The sequence below is a fragment of the Vespa crabro genome, chromosome 22 (genome assembly GCF_910589235.1).
Source record: "Vespa crabro chromosome 22, iyVesCrab1.2, whole genome shotgun sequence".
NCBI lineage: Eukaryota > Metazoa > Arthropoda > Insecta > Hymenoptera > Vespidae > Vespa > Vespa crabro.
Window position 1 is genome coordinate 3,371,317 of NC_060976.1, and position 21,136 is coordinate 3,392,452.

The window sequence follows — 21,136 nt, forward strand, 5'->3', positions numbered from 1 at the left end:
AAGTGTATATTACTTATTATTATTAACGTTACATTGAAAATATAATATAATATAATATAATATAATATAATATAATATATAGTATCTATTACTATATTGTTTTTAACTTAATTAGACATCGTTTCGTGTGATGGTAAAAGTTTGAAAATAAGTTAATTGTAGAAATATCATTATGATATTTACCCGCATGTTATAGAAGTATGTAACGTATCCAACAACACCTGCGTGCTTGGCTATCGAAACACCCCTCTTTCTGCGCGATGCTTCATAAAACGCGACAGTTCCTCGTTGTATTCGTATGACGAAGGGTCGTTCGTGCTCTTGAAAAAAATTTGTTCATTATTAATCCAAAATATATTTTGTTAATTTGAAAATTTCATCAAGTGTAAATGTAAACTATTCGATTTGAAACGATCGACTATTATAAAATTTACATATCGAATCCTATTTCCAAATGGAGAGGATGATCTAACGCGCGGAATTTTTTTCGATCACGTGACCGTACGATATCGAATATCGATGTGATCGATAAATTGACAAATTTTTAATCGATTTAAATTATACAATATGACGTCGTTACACGATGTTCACGATTATTACAAAAAAATGCTCGAATTGCAGGGTAAATTGCGTAAAAGGTAAGTGCGCTTATATATTTCGATATATTACAAACATTGTTCGTAAAATCAGTTTATTTGTATGAATTATATTTATATATATATATGTGTGTGTGTAATTGTTGTAGCGAAGAGGAAAGAATACGATTGGAAGAACGTTTTAATTTATTGGTACAAGAATCTCGTAACAGGTAATTGCAAAACAACTTATTTTATTTTTATAAGAATTTTGTAATTGTTTATTTATTAATTTTATTATGTAATTGTCTTAAATATATGATTCATGAAATAAAATATCAAGACGATCATCAAACCACATTAAAAAGATTTATCGAAAATTAGGGTTAAAGGCTATAACAAAGTTAAAACAATAATAGTGATAGAAAAAACATGTCATTTTTCAAACAAAATCGTAGTATTTATCGTTAAACTTCCTTTCAATTAACTTCAATAATTTAGGTAATACATATTGAAGTCAAAGATAAAATATGTTATTAATAATACTATTTATTTATTTTTTTTTTCTTTTTTACAGACACACGCTCGCGTGCGCGTGTACATGATGTGCGTGTATGTGTTTTTAGCATTGAGAAATTTCATCGATCGTAAAACTCAATATAACTGTATTCTTGCTAAGCTCAATATTCTATTGCGCGTATCATCCTTTAAAACGTCCTGTAGCTATATCATCGCGTGCAAGACCGAAGGCTTGACCTTCCCTTAAATGTCACGAAATGTTTCTTTTAGATTCCAATTGTCAGGTTAAATTACTTTAACGACTGCACTCGTAGTTAGTTAAAATTCTTTCTCTATTTCTGAATTGTTCCTTTTCTTTTTCTCTTTGTCACTATTTACAAATGTAACGATTTGTTTTTACTTTAATATTTATATATATATATATATATATATATATATATATATTTATAAAAAAAAAAAAAAAAAAAAAAAAAAAAAAAAAAAAAAAAAAATTCACGTTATTCTCCACTTGCAGACACGATACTTGTATAAGCCGATTGCGAATGAAGTATATAGAATATTTAGAAGAACAACGAATAAGGGATGAAAGAAACCACAAACTTCTTGGTGCATTGGATAGGGTTGACAATAGTCTCTCGTTAATGACCGCAAAAACAGATAAACTTAATGTTCTCAGAGTAAGCTCTGTTTCTTTTATTATTTCAATATTTTTACCTTCATTTAAATAATCCATACATCAACTTTGCGTGCACAGAAACCATAATACTTCTTTGTATCATGATGTTATTAATTTTATATTATAACATTGTTTATCGATCGTATTGAACGAACCATCAATGTCATATTACATTTTAGATTACATTTATTATTTACATTTTGTTAACAATACTTAATAATAATTAGTTTATTTTCTTATTTTACAGAAACAATACGAAACTTATTTATTGCGCGTTTATGCGAATCGTCAAAATCCAGGTAGTATTATTGGTGACAGCGGTGTCGCAAGTCAAATCGATGAAGGATATTTTAAGAAAAATACGTCTGTCGTACAATTTAGTCATCAAGTAAATCAAAATATTCCTTTTTCTACGGTTCAATTTAATAAAAAATTAACAAATAATCCATCGAAGACCGAGCAATTATTGCATATACAAAATCTACCGCGAACGAGAATTATTTCGTCGCCTACTATTTTATCCAACAAGATAAACGTTTCTCGAAGAGGGTCTGAATATGAAGGAAATCTTAATTCGCCAAAAGACGTAAAAAATCAACATTTACAATTGTCACAAATATCATTACCGCAAAGTCAACAATCACAAAAAGATATTTGCAATAATAAATTCGTGTCACCATTGAATCTTGAAAATAGTCGAAATCTTTCTGATCAGTATTTGCCTAGATCGATTTTAGAGAATGTAGCCTTAAATCGATCATTTCTTTCACAGTATAATAAATTATCAACAAGCCATATGGAGCCAATCCAAAATGCTGTATATCCTGCTACGAACGAAGCTTTAATTAGTGAAAACATGTTACAGCGTAATTTATTAAACATTCCACAAAGTCAAATAGCGTCGACATCCGCTCAATGTCAATCTGATATACCGATTACACAACACACTTTATATCGTGATACGGATTTATACAAAAATGTCCCACGATCGAACTTTAGATTCTCTACTTTGGGATCGGTGCCAACAAAGATTACAAAAGCTGATTCCCCGCGTAGAATACCGGCAGAAATGTCTCCAAGATCTCACGGACAAATCGATTATTTCTCGAATTATAGACCAACAGGACATTCATATAACGATTTAAAATCTAAAGAAATGCCAACACATTTTTTCCCACGAGATAATTCGCTTTATCGTAACATTCCAAATTTAACAAGCAGTATGACCATGGGTAGAGCAATGCATGGATTATCAAACATTCCAAGGGGAAATACTGATTTGGATGAAGAGACTAGGACAACGAGAAAATTGGAGAACGAGTTAGATAGATATATCAATAAAATTCGGAATCTTCATCGAGAATTAGATGTACAAAGTTTGGAAGAACATGATTACGAACAGAATACGAGCGGTGATCTTCTTAATATTACGCTTTCCGATGATGGAACAGACTATCCTACAGATAAAGTAAAAGATGAACGTGTATCTCAGGAAGTTGCGAAAGTTCTTGCCTTGGCCAATGATCTTGCATCTAAGAAGCCTTCCGTTAGTAAAATGGAATTGTCTTGTGACAATAAAAATAAGAAAATCAATGGGGCTGTGCCCAAAAATGATAAAAATACAGAAGATAAAGGTATGAATCTTAATTCTGAGACAAGATACGACGTTCTGTCGGATAAAACATTTGAAACATCTGCTAGGTTGGAAAAGGGTAATATTAATAATGATGTTACATCGCATAATCTAGAATTAGAACAGTCGGACAAAAATATTCAAGACCTTGAGAAAGAGAACTGGAACAACGTAGAGATTAAAAATATACAAGATCCGAATGAACACGAGGAAATGATCTTACAAAATAGTGCAGATGCAAAAGTCGATAACAGCAAAGCTGTAGTAAAAAATCATGAGCAACAGGCGAAGGAAGATTATGTCCTGCAAACAGGAAAAGAACTAGAAATATCACAACAGTTTTCTAATGCTGAATCATTGAATCCTTGGGATGTTAAACATATGATAAAACAAGTTATAGAAGTACAACCAGATGAGATAGATAAAGATTTGATTGAAAATAACGAGAATAAAGAAACCATATTTGTTAACGAAGATGACCACGAGAAACAGATTACAGAAACATCGGTCATCCTAGAAAACGAAGTAACAGCGAATTTATCCCGTGAACATGAAAACGCAATTGTCGAAGAAATCGATACAATTGAACAACAAAATACGAATAACAATTTAGAGATAACTTCGAACACTCAAAACTTAAGTGAAAACAATAAAAAGGAAGAATCAATTCAAAATATTCCACTTACAAGTGATTATATTGAATATAAGAATCAGCGTTACGAAGATGAAGTAGACGATAATAAAATAGAGGTAAATCAAGAAAATAAGAATATTGAACAAAACAGTCAAATAGTTAATATTGATGATATTCAACAAGAACAATTACCGCAACAGAATACATCGCACGAATACTATGCTTCTAATGAACAAAACGTTCAAGAACTCGATCAAGACACTGCATATATATCCGATGTGAATCAAGAATTCATAGAACCAAATCAACAATATGATTATGATCAAAATGCGTTAGGTGAAGATAATGACAACCAACAAGAATATGAAGGATATATTAAAGATGATTACGACGCTATCATTGATCAAAATGCGATAAAAACGGAAGATGAATATCTCGAACAATCGTATGAGCAATATCCAGCTGATTCTGAACAAGAATATATAGAAGAAAATCAAGGTTATCATGAGGATAGGGATAAATCTAATGTATATGATGAAAATTATGATACTAATCAAATAAATGATAATGAAACAAATGAAGAATATTTAATGGAACAGTATAATACTGTAGAAACTGATCAGGATGTTATTAACGTAGGAACTGATCAGAATGTTATCAAGATAGAAAATGATCAGAATGCTGTTAACATAGAAACTGATCAGAATGCTATTAATGTGGAAACTGATTACAATGATGATAATATAGATGCTCAGGATGTGACAGAAAATTTTGCAAATAATGAAATAGAAAAAGAATCAATAAATCAGAGTAATATTATTAGCGATAATGATCAAGTATCAATACCTGTAGAACGAACAAATCAATCAAAGAAAAAGAAAGACATTATTAATTCTTTATTGGATTCCGATACGGAAAGTACGATCGAAAGAAATATTTCAAATACAGAAAGTGACTTTGATTTTCAATAAATTTGTTTAAATAATAGCGCGAATAGTTTTAAAAGATAATTCTGTCAGATATGAATCATTTGATTTCAATAGATCATGTAATTTATATATAAGTAAAACAATATAATTATTGATTAAATATAAGAAAGAAAAGTTCATTTTCATTGAAATTACTATATATATATATATATATATATATATATATATATATATATATATATATATATATATATATATATACATATAGTAATAGTAAATAGTATATATAATAGTATATATTATGCTTTTAATATAGATATTTTTATATAAATGATTTTGAATGGTTTTGAGATATTTGTATATAATGAATTTTTTTTATTATTTGTTATAAGGTGATTAGCTTAAGGATAATGTGTAGTTCTTCAGATATTTCCAGTGAGATTACATTTGCGAAAAGCAATTTTATGCTAAGTTTCAGAGTATAGCATCGATATTTAGCATGTAAAAAGAATACATAGGTGATACTCGCTTGATATGGATTTTCACAGTCGACAGGCGCGAGTCTGCGCTAGTTGGGTGTGTTGTTAACACAGCATCGTTTTATGTGACCAATCACGAATCAGCATGGTGCAAGCATCTCTCACCATAGACAGTGCTGTAACGACGATAATTTCAGATGCGACGTTGAATTATATTCAAATATAATGTTCTTTTTTCAACAGCTAATAATATACGAATAAGTAGAAAATGATAAATCTCATTAAAAAGTATTTAAATCGAGTAACATACGACAAGAAAATTCGTTTGCACGATACCTTTTGTAAATACATCTTTGTATTTAGTTTCGTCGAATTTCTTCGGGAAGTATCTTTCTAACCTATAACTATTATATTCGCAGTATAATTTTATAAAAATTTGTATAATTATGTTGACACGATACGATAGATTTTTTGTATATTTTTATAAAATCAAAAAGAAATTATCAAGAATGGGTCTGACTTTTCAAGAGACGTGATACGGTCCTGCACGCATACATGGTAACTCCGGTATGCAGTAGTGACAGTCGCTGACCAGCAGCACGCTCCAGCGTGTGTTGAGAATTACCGTTCTTGTTTTACGATCGTTTCTTTTAATGTATTCCGGCTAAAGTTCTTCAAACTGTCATCTCCATTGTGTCCTAAAAACGATAGAAGAAGCAAAGATATATATATATATATATACTCTCATTATCACACATGCGAGTGCTTCCTCCATATTATCTCTTCTTCCAACGAGTAAACCCCGTACATTTGTGTTTCTTATCAAGGAGAAAGAAAGGATAAATATCGTGCGTCGCGCTCTCATTCCATTGTCGTTCTCTAGAAACGCGCGCGTATTTTGTCAGTTATTCCAAGCGCCACGTGATTGGTCGAATTTTAACCGGCTTTCATGTCGTCCTTGGAACCAATGTGATTACAATTCGTCGACATTCGCTTTTTCAATTTCTACGTTAAATATAATAACAAGAATTTTCCATTTTCACACATTCATTCGACATTCCTTGAATTTTCTACGTTGTTCATTAAAGAAAAAAAAAAAGAAGGAAAGAAAGAAAAAAAAATGTAAGTATAAGATATGACTCCTCGAGTGATTGATCGTCGTTCGACGTATATTGGAATAACGTCTAACGAGTAATCATATATAAATATGTGTTGTATTTTTCTTTGAAAATTATTATTATTCGCCGTTAAACTTTATCATTGATTATATATCGATCGTTCCTATTATTTCGATAAGAAAAAAAAAGAATTCTCGTTTTCATTTTATACAATTTTTATCGATTGATAGAGGTAAACAATTCTTTTTAATGTGTCACACATGCTCGAAGAAAATCAACGAATTGCGTTTAAGGTGCAGTTTGCATCTGCGCACAAACTGCACACGGATATATATATATATATATATATCTTGAATGAATTACAGTGACCTCTTGATATTTTTATAATTATTGATTTATACCTTAATAAGATTTGTTTATTATTTTCCTTAATAAATATATATATATATATAAGCATTCTTCTAGCAGAAATTGATTAAAATAGTAGTTTCATTATTTCATGCAAGTCTAATAGTTTCTAAGTATAGAATGAGTAACAAGTTCAACAATATTGATTACATTATCTATTAATTTCGAAGAATTCGTATACGCTGGAAGTTACATTAATACTGAGAAATTAGTATAATATTTCTATTGCAGAAAAAATAATAATATAGGTTTACACTATCATAATAGTATAACTATCTAACCTTTTTCAACTTACAACAATCAAATTAGACAGACCTCTCCCCTTTTACACTGTAATTTAACGAGCTTGAATTAAATTCTCAATGATCTATTAAAAGAACACGAATTCAAGGGTCTCTATAAAAGCGCTTTAGAATTTGTAAACTAACAATGAAATAACTAATAAAACGATCATTGACAAACAATGAAATCTTATAAGGAAAGATAGAATATAGTTTAAATCGTATTAATGATAATTGCATTATCCATTTTAATTTTTGTTCACTCAACTATCATTACATTTTTACAAATGCGACGTTAGATTTAGTTATCCTATAATTATGTGATAGTAAGCTTCATTAAAATTAGTTCTATTTCTTTGCTTTTCTTCGAGGATAAAGAAAAAAAGAAAAATAAGAAAAAAAAAAGGTTACAATTGTAATACTATATTTATTTTTCTTTTTTGCTTTTCATCATAGTCCATATTATTTTCTTGAATGGACTCATCGTCGTCTATCTTTATAATCAATTTTGTTATGCGTTAATACAAAAATACGAATGTCCACAGGGAAAATATGGAGGATACTGTTGCATTGAATGGCGTAGTAGATGTAAACGGAGTAAAAGACGTTAACGTTGCAACCGACAGGATTTATTACGAACTTGATGGCGAAGGTGATGCCGATAGTTCCACGACACCTGGACACAACGTTGATCAACGTGGTCGTAAGTCGAACAAATGAATTTTCTTTTTAAATTATGAAATAAAAATTGTCCCGAAAAAGAAGGAAAAAAGAAATAAAAGAATGACGAATGTAATACAGAAAAAAAAAAGGGAATAAATTTACAATCGATCATTTAGCATCAATTTCGTTTTCTAACTCCATTCATCTTTATATACTTACGTAGATATATAAATACATATATCGATTTCTTACTCTTTAAGCAAACCTCACGAACTCTCATCAATTTTACCTTTCGTGCGACGAAAGATGGGATAATATAAGCAATCTAATGGATATTCATAATCTGTTGTCACGATAAGAATTATATATTTGATGCTCGCTTAATTGTAAAATTGTCGGCGAACGTGATGATAACAAGGTTCTAAGTGTTGATGAAATTACCGATTGAAATTGTATAATCTTTTAAGAACAATATGTTAATTGATAAATATATTAATAACGTATGCACATTTACGTAAGTTTCTTTGAATAATTTTCTATTAAATAGAAACATACGGGTTTTAATGAACGTTCCACTTGGTTCGTTCTTACAATTAATGAAAACATAGTAAATTGTTTTGGAATAATTCTTAAATATTCTAAATATAAAATGGAAAGATTTTAAGATTTATTAACAGATCTTTCTTTTGATTGGCATTAAGCCTGCACAAGTTTCTTCTTCGTCTCTCTTTCTTCTTCTTCTTCTTCTTCTTTCTCTCCTTGTAGTATTTTCGACGATGTCAGAATATTCACTGTCTCTTATTCGAACTGAGTTCGGGATCCTCCGAAGGTGTCGGTAGATGAACAGAAAGAAAATAACTCTCGTTAGTTTCGCGTTAGTATAGTTCAGTTCGACTGCCACGAACAGTCAGTACACATCACTCGCGATCTTGTCTCTTCACGCGTTAAATATCATTATTTAAAATTAATTATCTCATAAGACAATTATTACTTTGTATTTGGACGTTTTTAAAAAATTTTTATATTATTCTCGAGTAATACGTACAGTTTTTAAACTTGATTAATAACAGTATTATCAATGATATATTTTGTTTAAAAAGATTCTTATAGATATTACGTTAAATCAACTAAATAATACTGAACAAAGTGAAAGTGAAAGATTGAATAATTATTTACTGAATCTTTCGTATCTATTATCTTCCAAATATAATATTTGCTACTTATATAGTATGTATCATAACATTTAGCGGATGTGTGTTATGTCGTTAAGTAATAAAGCAAAGTGTAAAACGACCAATCATTCAATCAACCGAATAGTATTATGTAAAACGTAGTTTTACGTCACTTATTTAAACAAATTATTTGTTTGCCATACAATATAACGAGCCACGTCGAAAGTAAGAACTATCGGTCATCGCGTATAAATGTACAAATAGATGTACAATTTCGTTCATTAAAGTAGTGTGTTCCAATCTATAATCGCACGTAAACCGGTCTAATATATTTTTCTTAACGAACAAAATGTCAAGCAGAGGTGTCACTACAACGGAAAACGAAACCTTTCTTGGAATTCGTCTACCGTCAATCTTCCTGGTCGATACCGAAGAAGGTAACTGTGGAAATTTCATTTTCATAGATTTCCTTGTACAAATAAAAAAAAAAAACTCTTTATTGATATTCAACGCAGAGTTGAATGTAATATAATTGTCTCATTTTCAATCGCATTGAAAACAAACTGTCATTGAACGTATTTGACGCGTTAAAGTTGCGTAAGTGATCTTTTAAAACAACCGTCTACACGTAGCTATTTTTGTCGACTAGGGAAATCAGACTGGTTTTAATGCGACTATCGATACCTTATCAACGACGTTTCGTATTGGTAGATAGGTAACTATATACATACATCGTCACTCGATGAGAAGGTGTATATATATATATGTAAGTTCATAAATGATTTATCTGAAATAATATGCTTGAAAGAGAACTAAAAGTGGGGGATTGATAAGAACAAAAAATTCTTCTGTTAACGATAAGCAAGTAGTCGTAAAGTTTGATATAAGTCTATCGTTCTCTCTTTTCCTTAACGCTCGTATTATCATTGTTCTTGATATATTTTTATAATCGCAAAGAAGATATTTTTAATAGTGCCATTATTCGATAAATCGTCGATAGTGTTGAAATATTTTCAACAAGGAACTATTATGTACGAAACGGATTTAACGATAGCGCGAAAATCTCATCCAAATAAAACAGGTAGACATTTTTATTTCATGATTATTTTTAGAAGTTTAAATGTATATATATATATATATATATACATAAAAATATTGTATATATTTTATAAGATATGTATCCTTTATAAAATTGAAACGAGCTAAACGAGCTATCATACTTACTATGCGTTCTGTCAAGATGTTTATATATATATACATATTGGTATATATGAGAAAACCTGTTTATGACTAGGAACGTTTTATAACTTATCAACGGAGATTAGCATAACTGTTATAACAAACATTCTTTTTTCACGATGATGAAGTACAGAATATTTGTTACAATGTTCTTTTTATTTTCTTTTTTTTTTTTTTTCTTTCTTTCTTTTCTTTCGTCTTACAGTTTACTAGTATCGATGAAGCAATTGAACGAAAATATAAATGAATATTCAACCACCGCTTGAGAATTTTTATATAATTCATTATTGTAAGGGTAGATAAATTTCTATAAATTCGTTAGATAAATATCTAGATTGTTTAATGACGAAAAAAAGCGTTCTCTTGGATCTCTTCAATTTAACGAACGTTGTATAAATGTTTTCGTGTATTCAAAATATGTAAACATTACTACGTTAAATGCAAATTTATCCTTGAATGTCACTAGCATAGAGTGCGTATTACGAAAATATATTTCTCGTTGATATTTTCGTCCGACGACGTACATATGTTTATTTATAGCGATTCCGTACTACAAAACACAAGAGTATGCAGGTAGAAGATAAACATCGAAGGCTGATATACGTATCAAACACTTAGATAGAAAAGAAACAAAAATTTGTTATATTCGAAGAATCAAGGAAACCTGAGTACATAAGGAATTTTGTACGTACGTAGATAACGATGCCAAGGGATAGTATTGATCTTTTTCACTAGCAAGCAAAGAAGAGTCTCATCGAGAAAGGAGACTTTGGTTCGTTGCCAAAACTTGATTCACTGGGAAGACTTTCCACGAGAAAAATATGAAATAACTCGAACAATCCCCAAGAACCATCTCTTTCTGGCTACATTAACTTTAAATATACAAATATACTATGCATTTTATACATAGTCTACTGCGTTGCTAAACATATCATTCTCGAAAATCTATTAATGCGTATTCAATGAATCATTAATTCGATAAAATTTTATCTTAAATTAAAATATCTTTTATGTTATACATGAGATTTAAATTTATTAATAAATGTACAAAGGACATGTTTCAATACGCATTTTACTAAATAATATTTATGGAAAATCAGTATAGACGAGGATTTGTCGAACAATGAAAAGGGATTGAGCATTGATTGTTCTTACTATCGGACAGCAACATTGTTCATCTATCCTCATAAAATGATCAAGTTTATATATATATATATATGCATATATTTAAATTTATATATAAATAACTTAATTCTGTGTTAAATTGTTCCGACGTAGATGTGCGTTTATATAAACAAAAAGATATTCTAAATTATAATAAAATAATAATAATAATAATAATAATTCATCAATCGTTCATCAAATTGTTATTCTCATGATAAATAACGAAAAAATTAAGGAAAAAAAAATTAGAACATAGACCGAAAGATATCTTTAGCCATTGAAATTAATTATCAACTCCGTACGATAGTTCTATGAAAAAGTGGCCATTAAAAGGAATAAAAGAATAAATAACAGAAGGAAAGAGAGAAATGATTTCAAGATTTCTCCGTGGCGCTACCAAAAAGAAAACACGGCATCTTGGCACAACGTCCCGGATGGTAGCACCTTACACATTCCACGTACTCTTGTGCCCCATGTGCGTGTTTACTGTGTTTCGCGTACGGATTCTGTGATGTCTACCAAGTGCCAACTTCACGCTACAGTCAGTGTATTCGACACTTGCGACCAGTTAACATGGTCACCGACCTCTCAAACATAAACTGAATTCGTTCCACTCTTCTTTCGTTCTTTTCTCTTTTCGAGATTCAATATTAAGTGTGTGTTATTAAAATAGTTATTATTCGGTCAACAAAAGTATTCTCATTTTAAGATATATATTGAATGATTTTAGAAATTCCATTGAAATTTATCGATCTCAACGTTTACAACCTCGACAGTACGTCTTCTCGGTGTGACTCTTGAAAGGACATTGAAACGACAATAGATAGTCATCGATGAAAGACCTTTCTAGACCCGTTCTAGATTTAGGAATGTAATTTTCCACGTACCGCGCTGTAATAAATACATATCTCGTTCGTAAGTATGTAGTTAAAAACAAAAGGGAATGGTCTTTCTTTGATAAACATACTCCTCGTATTGTGTTTCTCTTTAGTTCAATAAAGTGACTTTCGATACAATTTATCGATTAGAATATTATTACTGTACGATATTAATATTATCGTGTTCTATTTTATTTATGTCGATTTACATCTTCATTGAATCATCCCAGTTATTATAAGATCGATCTGTCATTATATCGTCTTTTCGAGAGAAGTGTACATCAAAAATATGCGTCCTTCTTTCGTGAAAATATTTAAATGTCCTCCTACGTGAATCTTAAATCTAATTTCACAATATCTTTTTATCCGTCCATAGAGAAGGATTCATTAGCATGAGTAAATAGTAATTTTCATTCTATCCGGCAATGATATTTTTATATTTAATCGTTTCTTAAATTTGACATCGAACGTTGCTGATTTGATAACCTTTATCTGATACGAACTGATCACTTCAACGTATTATCAGCAATGAAAAAAGGTTATTACGTTCGAATAAATATTAAAATTTTCATTTTGATTTCAATGATGTATGACGAGCTTCGTTAATATCAGATCTAATTATATATCTGCCTTCATATTTAAAATATGCGATTTTATACACACACACACACATATCTTTCCTTTTAATAAATGAACGGTTTATTAAAAAATATTTCAATCGATACTATATACTCTTTTCACAAATTTTTCTTTGCTACTTGTGAATTTTCTCTCGAGTTTAATTGTTTTAAGTAAAAAAGAAAAAAGAAAAAAAAAAGGAAAAAAATAATAAGAAAAAGAAAAAAAGTAGAAATTGCCACTCCTTCAAAGAGAGCGCACGCCATAATCTATCCCTACTATTTCTAATAATAGTTATGCTCGCGTGCGTCGATCTATAAACTACAGAACCAGTTTCTTATGGCGTCTTTTAAAGAGACGAAATAAGAAGTGAATTTTCGAATGATCGTTGGTAATACACGTAAAAAGAGTTTGCCATTGCGACACGAGTGAATTTAAACGAGTGTTCAACAATTACAAGTGTTTTTTTTAGTTAACCAGTTAGCAATTGTGTGTAGATACGTATGTATATCACTTATATACGTATATACATACGCATACGTCGTGAATAATATTCTAATTATAATTCTTCATAAAAGAATATACATTTGCCTTTTCTTTTCTTTATTTTTTTTCTTTTATATATATATATATAAAGAACGAATTACGATCCGTATTTTATACGTGCGATTCTTTTTAATCGTTGAAGTGCATTCATTTCATACTTTTATCGATTTACGATAACTTGATTATTTTTCCGATTTATTAAGACTATGTGATTGGTTTCTACATGCAACAATCATCATTCTAGATTTATTACTAGGTATTTTATGAAAATCATTTAAACTTTAAAAGACCGATCGAATTCGAAGCTGTACGATTTATAAACGTCGATTAATATATTTTTCAGAGTTTGTTAAAAAAGAAAAAGAAAAAAATATATATATTTTACTATTGCACTTTGTACCGATCGATAACATTACAAAATGTCGAGAGTATTGCGCGATAATAATAATAATTAAATCTTAATTTATTCCTAGCTTCTTAACAACGATTGATGTTTCAACGGTCAGATTTTATCGGTCGAAGTTAAGACGATAACCGAAGTGGAATTTCTAAAAAAACTTATTATAGAAAGATTACGGGGATATAAATATATACGATGGTACTGGGAAGTGATAATGAATTTTTAACGGGATATAAACGTAATTCTGTAACCGAATGGTTACAGAAAACCGGTCAAATAAAAGATATTGGTAACTCTCAAAAAATATTTCTTTTTTGCTTTCGTTTTCACATACCAATTATATATTCCATTTATATCGAGTAGAGTTTCTAAAATATCTTTTCCTTTTTTTTTTTCTTACAGGTAGCGAAAGTCCAGTCTATGGTCTCGAAGGTGGTGGAGCAAGTGGTGGTACTTCCTTGAGACTTGCTCCGCAAGAATTACCAAATGAAATCTCAGCGCCTTACGAAGTACCACAATTCCCGATCGAGCAGATTGAAAAGAAGCTCCTCATTCAAAGACAGCTCACCGTCAAGTAAGTCTAAATCCTATTGCCGTATGTATTATTATGATAGAAAAAGCAAGCTGACGTTGAATATACAACAAATTATAACGATTGTTTACAAGGTTGTGTAACCTTGAAATATGTACACCAATCGATCCCACGGTCGCTTCGGAATTCATGAAAACTCAACACAAGAATCTTGAAACGAGGTCGCGCTTTTATCCTATCACCTTGCATGTATACACACATTGCGTAATACTGTTTCTTCATGGTGGTATAGAAACTGTGAAAGTGAGAAACAAAGATATATAATGCGTATATATTGCGTGTACGAGAGAGAAAGAGTATAAAGATATCAGTTCCTCTTTATCCTAATATATTTTTAAATTCTTCAATCGATTGCATATTGTAATACATACACCGTATGCGTTACGATCAAGGATTCTTGCCAATTGTATATCTATTATTATTCTTCCGTATGTGTTATAAAGTCGCGATCAATAATTCAGCACGGAGCCTGCATGATTAGGCTCCGTGCTATTCGATATAACTTTACCTATCTGCCTTTATACATCTTCGTCCACATAAGTATAATATACATACATCGAAGGCAATATGTGTACGTATAACCCCATAATTATATTCTTTTTTTATTCAGTATAATTTTACGTTTACGTCTTGTTGTTTTATTATTGCGTATAATAGTTATCAATTGTCAATATTGATAGAATAAAAAAAACAAAGATAAATATAAGTCAGTTTATACAAGATAGAAATACATGCATATAGCAATAATGGGTAGAATTTGCTTTTTTATTTGTATTTTATTTAATTTTTTTTTCTTTTTCTTTTTCTTTTTTTTTTTTTTTTTCTTCTTTTGTACCATATTCACTTTGTGCAATTGAACGTAATATAGCATAACGATAATTTTCTTGAAAGGATTCACAAGAAATTGGAAAAGTTATTTAATCGCTGTATTAATTAACATAATGGTATATTAATTAACGAGTAACATTCGACTTTCTAATGTAAGATATTTCACGTTTCTACGAGATAGAATCACGTTTACAATTACTAATGCGACTCGCTGCGTTTCTTATTTATATATAAATGATTAGAGAAATCCATAGTTGAAACGAATAAAATGACGATACGATTGGAAAGTAGTGGAAACGTAGAGAAGGATGAGAAGCGTATAAACGGAAATATATAGTGCTGTATCGGTTTTACACATAATACGAGGAACGCATACGACACGAAAGTAGGAAGGGGTTGCTGGTGATTTGCCCTCGGCTGCTATCGTTCTCAGTACTTGCGCGAACGTTGACGCGATCGGACGTACAAGTTATTATATCGTCTGTGATATTCGATCAAGAAAAAAAAAAAAAATGCAGGAGACACGAAGAGATAATAGTAACGAAATGTTCGATGATAGAAAATAAAGATTTATTGCATTTATAAGCAAGCATTCGCTGTGAAAGTTCCTACTCTTTCTAACGAGAAAAAAATATTCGAAGTATTCTCTTTAAACGTCGAAGTGAATTTTAATGTTCTTTTTTCGCTATGTCTCGAATTTTCTTTGACGATCGATCGTGAAAATATACATTAGATTCACCTTGCGTCATTATTTCTTTTCTTTTCTCTTTTTTTTTTTTTTTTTCTTTCTTTTTTCTTTTTGCTTGTTAAGGGTGGCAGGAATTATATGGGTATTATAATCGTACAACGAGTTACCGCATTACCTTGACATTGGACGATTTCTTTTCTTTTACTGCAGTGTGACACAACATCTTATGCACGAGTATTATAAGTGTTAAGAATCTATAGAATTCCTATGTGTTTTTTTTTCTCTTTTTTTTTTTTTTTTTTTTTTTTTTTACCTATAATCATATATTATGACGTATACGGTAAACGTAACAAATGTTTAATAGATCGCATTCAATGATCGATCGCACGTGGTTAATTGAGAACCAAGTACGATTTAAATTATCAAAGGGAACGGTAATGTTATAGCAACAGGTACTACTTTCATTATCATGTTAGATTTTTCGCATTAATTAGAAAGCACTAATATTTACAAATACAAAATTCAAATGTGTACATTTGCCATTGTTAATTCTTTACAGCGAAGGTTCCCTTTCTGTCAATCATATGTTATTCCACCATGCTTATTTTATACTATACAACGAGATGTCATTATATGATAGTTACGTTTATATAAGTTAGAGCACAACTAACGTACACATACATACGCGCGCGCGTACACAAAATAAGTGAAGGATAATGTATGACTGATAGGGAAACTTGGCCGCATGGAGAAGAAACCCCCCACTACACTCTATTTATAACTGCAGGTGTACTTACATACGTTTGGATGCACTAAATACTTCAGTAGATTATCTAAAATCATGGATTATTAAATTCGTTGAATATGCAATTATAATAAATCATACAAAACAATAAGAAAGTTTCTCTAAACGCTATAACAGTGTAGTTATAAGAAAAAGGACTTTCGAAGCATTATTAGTAATTAAATCGTATAAAAATTTTTGTATTTAACATAAATAAAATAAATCCATTTGTAAAAAGACTTTGTGTTAAAAAAAAGTTTGTGCGTCTTCGAGGACGCGCTTGAAACACGAAAAATCACAAATAAAAATAGGAATACGTAACATGTTTGCTGGTGCAAACGAATCAAAAAGATGGCTACGGGATAATACCATACTTCTGAGGTAAATCAAAAGATATTTGTAATTGCAAAAAAAGAAAGAAAATAAGTAGATATATTTATGAAGCTTGAATCCTTGTCCTTTCATGTTGAGAACAACATTCTTCGATATACTATAATACATCGAGTAGATATCGCATTGCGATAAAGTCTGACTCACAAAATAAGATATGATCATTCAATAGGATATCTATTAAAATACGATTATTTCCATAAAATAGTTTTCAGTTAAGCCGTGTATCTATTCATTATACCATTCTAATGCCATAATAATTATTTCCTTCGTTGATACTTTCGTCAGACATTGATAGAATAACATAATTATCATGAGATGCCAAATATTTGCGTTGATTTTTAAATATCAAAACGCTGCCACTATGGTGCTTCTTCCTTTTTCGTTTATATTTTTATTGAGAATTTTGACATATATTTTTATCTTCTTTCTTTTTTTTTTCTTTTTCTTTTATATACATATATATATATAGAGCCGCAAAGGATCTCGAAGAGCGACGCAGTCATTATGAACCGTCGATTGGTCCTGGAGTACCCGACTACGTTGATGATCCCTCGTTTAATTTCGAAGAAAATGATTTTGTGCCACATTTTCAACGAGTTTCAATATCCGGAGAAGATACATCGGGGGTAAGTTAAAAAGAAAAAAAGAAAAAAAAAAAAAGAAAAAGAAAGGAATATTACTAGAAAAGCTTTCTTGCTTACATTATCTAAAATTGATCTACAGAATTAGGGACACCCGTCATATGTCTCTTTTGAGACTTAACTTGGTCAAGAAACCCTGCGTGTGCATTGTCACTCAAGAAACCTTTGTCAAACACAAGTCTTTGCCTATTATGCTTTCATGTTTTTTCTTCCCCGCAAAAATGGGCTATCTGAAATAATGTGAAAAAAAAAAAAAAGAAAAGAAAAAACCAATCTTTAGAAGGATTTCGTTTGATTGAACAAAAATAAAATAATACAATGGACATTGAATGTACATATGTAGTTATGTTCAAAAATAACATACATCGTGATATCCCCTTTAATCGATCATCGACACACATTTAACTTACCTTCATTATTGAACGGTTCAGTAAGTTCACAAGGTGTCGCGTTATTATCTAATGGGTTCTAGACAAACCCGTAGAAAGATCGGAAGATCAGCAAAAATTAATATATAAATAAGACATTTCTATATTAATTTACATTTCATATATATTTTAGGTACCTTTGGAAGATCTTCAACAGGCATCGCAAATGCTCGTTCAAGCCTTGGTGATACGAGAAAAGTATATGAATAATTCTAAACAAAGTTTTCCTTCTATTACGACCAAATTTTTACGTAGCATCGATAAAAGACCTGTTACTTCGAATGATGAAGTTCAACATGATGATCGTAAAGCTATCGCAGGTACGCGTATGAAATCATATTAAAAAGACAATAAATTTAAAAGTATTTGAAAAAATAACGATACATTTATTTATTGGTACCACAGATCATCCGGTACACGCACCTGCATCACGTGGAGATCCTTGGGAATGCAAATTCCCACCAGCAAAAAATTATACAATTTTACCCATAAACGGTGTTTTCAATGTTTTCGCTAATGAAGAGGACGCGAAAAATGGAGAACCACTTCCATATTCCTATCCAGATTTAGCAGCCTTTGTTAGGGACATGAATCTTCTTTGTACCATGATCGCCGATGGTCCTTTAAAATCTTTTTGCTATAGAAGATTGAGTTATCTCTCATCCAAGTACCAGTTGCACGTTTTGTTGAATGAACTTAGAGAATTGGCTAGTCAGAAAGCTGTTCCACATAGAGACTTTTATAATATAAGAAAGGTCGATACACATATTCATGCGGCTTCCTGTATGAATCAAAAACATCTTCTTAGATTTATAAAGAAAACATTAAAGAATCATGCGGATGAAATTGTTACGTGTTCGAAAAATGGTGAGACTATGACACTGAGCGAAGTATTCCAATCAATGAATTTAACAACATACGATTTAAGCGTAGATATGCTAGATGTACATGCTGTAAGTTTTCAAACGTTGTTGGATTACAGAATTATACAAAATAATGTTAATAATGTTTTCCCATTTCTTTCTTTCTTTTCTTTTTCTTTTTTTGTTTTTCACAGGATAGAAATACATTTCATAGGTTCGATAAATTCAATGCTAAATATAATCCTATTGGTGAAAGCAGACTTCGTGAAGTTTTTCTTAAAACTGATAATTATCTTAATGGTAAATTTTTTGCAAGTATAATTAAAGAAGTGGCAAGCGATCTTGAAGAATCGAAATATCAAAATGCAGAATTGCGACTGTCCATTTATGGAAAAAATCCTGAAGAGTGGGATAAGCTAGCTAAATGGGCGATACAGAGCGATGTTTATTCGGACAATGTGCGCTGGCTCATTCAAATTCCAAGACTTTAGTAAGCCTATCATTTACTTATTGCATACTATAAAAATATGTAAAATACTATTTAGTTATTCTTTATTTATAGCGACATCTTCAAGCTAAATAAGCTTATGACCAACTTCCAAGAGATTTTAAATAATATCTTTTTACCTCTTTTTGAAGTAACTAATGATCCACATTCACATCCTGAATTACATAAGTTTCTACAATATGTAAGTAGAACTTTTTTAAATGTCATATGCTTTACTTGCAAATTCTTATCATGGAATTATATAAAATATTTTTAAATAGGTGATAGGTTTTGATTCTGTAGATGATGAAAGTAAGCCTGAAAATCCATTATTTGACAAAGATGTTAGCCCCCCAGAAGAATGGGATGACATTGAAAATCCTCCATACGCATATTACCAGTATTATACCTATGCAAACATGACAGTGTTGAATCACTTTAGAGCGTAAGTTATATTTTTAATAAAAAAAAGAACTCTTTATAAAAACCATTTGGAAATATAAATGATTTATTTCACAGGGAGCAAGGTTTAAATACTTTCGTTCTTCGCCCTCATTGTGGAGAAGCTGGACCAATTCAACATCTTGTTTGTGGTTATATGATGGCAGAAAATATTTCTCATGGCCTCTTGCTAAGAAAAGTTCCCGTACTCCAGTATTTGTATTATTTGGCACAAATTGGCATTGCCATGTCTCCTTTAAGTAACAATTCTCTTTTTTTGAATTATCATCGTAATCCTCTTCCAGAATACCTTGCAAGAGGATTGTGTGTAAGTCTTTCAACAGATGATCCTCTACAATTTCACTTCACGAAAGTAAGGAAAAATAAAATTAAAAAATCATCTATTAATGTTTATATTACTACACGTTTCCTAAAATATTTTGTTTTGCATATAGGAGCCTTTAATGGAGGAATATAGTATTGCAGCACAAGTATGGAAGCTCAGTTCATGTGATATGTGTGAATTAGCCCGTAATTCAGTTCTTATGAGTGGTTTCCCACACAAGGTTTGTTGTATACGTAATAGTATTATGTATATATTTTATATATGTGTAATATTTTTTCTATAGAAACATATTCATTTTATAGAGTAAACAATATTGGCTTGGCCCAAATTATACAAAAGAAGGTGTTGCTGGTAATGATATTACTAGGACCAACGTACCGGATATACGAGTGGCATACAGATATGAAACTCTGGTCGATGAATTATGTAATATTTGTAAAGTCGTAGAAAAACCAGAATCTATACTATTTTAACTTTGGTTAACTTTGCAAAATGTATTATAACAATACAACATTTTTTCTTCAATGAATTATTTCAAATATGGACAAAATTATAATGGAACAGGTAAGTTTGTGATTCCTATAATAGAATTAATTATTTTGATTTCTCTTACAATTTTTATTCAGCATTTGTATATGATATATTTTATAGGCAGACTATCTTCTATCTAAATTAATATAAAACAATATTTCTGGTTATTATATTTCTTAATC

General features: G+C 30.3%; 1 protein-coding gene across 6 annotated transcripts; it reads left to right on the forward strand.

Moving 5' to 3' along the window:
- Positions 1-395: 395 nt before the first annotated feature.
- LOC124431762 (AMP deaminase 2) lies at positions 396-20,948 on the forward strand. 6 transcript variants are annotated; one of them, XM_046980009.1, is made up of 13 exons: positions 396-638; positions 746-808; positions 7,798-7,955; positions 14,335-14,506; positions 17,687-17,843; positions 18,420-18,606; positions 18,692-19,239; positions 19,344-19,639; positions 19,712-19,838; positions 19,918-20,081; positions 20,156-20,450; positions 20,533-20,643; positions 20,726-20,948. In XM_046980009.1, the coding sequence occupies exons 1-13, from the start codon at positions 568-570 to the stop codon at positions 20,894-20,896; spliced, it is 2,520 nt and encodes an 839-aa protein (XP_046835965.1). In that variant the 5' UTR covers positions 396-567; the 3' UTR covers positions 20,897-20,948. The 6 variants fall into 6 exon arrangements, with proteins under 6 accessions (XP_046835965.1, XP_046835963.1, XP_046835964.1 ...); XM_046980011.1 differs by lacking the exons at positions 396-638; positions 746-808; positions 7,798-7,955; positions 14,335-14,506 and adding exons at positions 15,440-16,492; positions 16,600-17,205; XM_046980010.1 differs by lacking the exons at positions 396-638; positions 746-808; positions 7,798-7,955; positions 14,335-14,506 and adding exons at positions 15,440-16,492; positions 16,828-17,205.
- Positions 20,949-21,136: the final 188 nt, after the last annotated feature.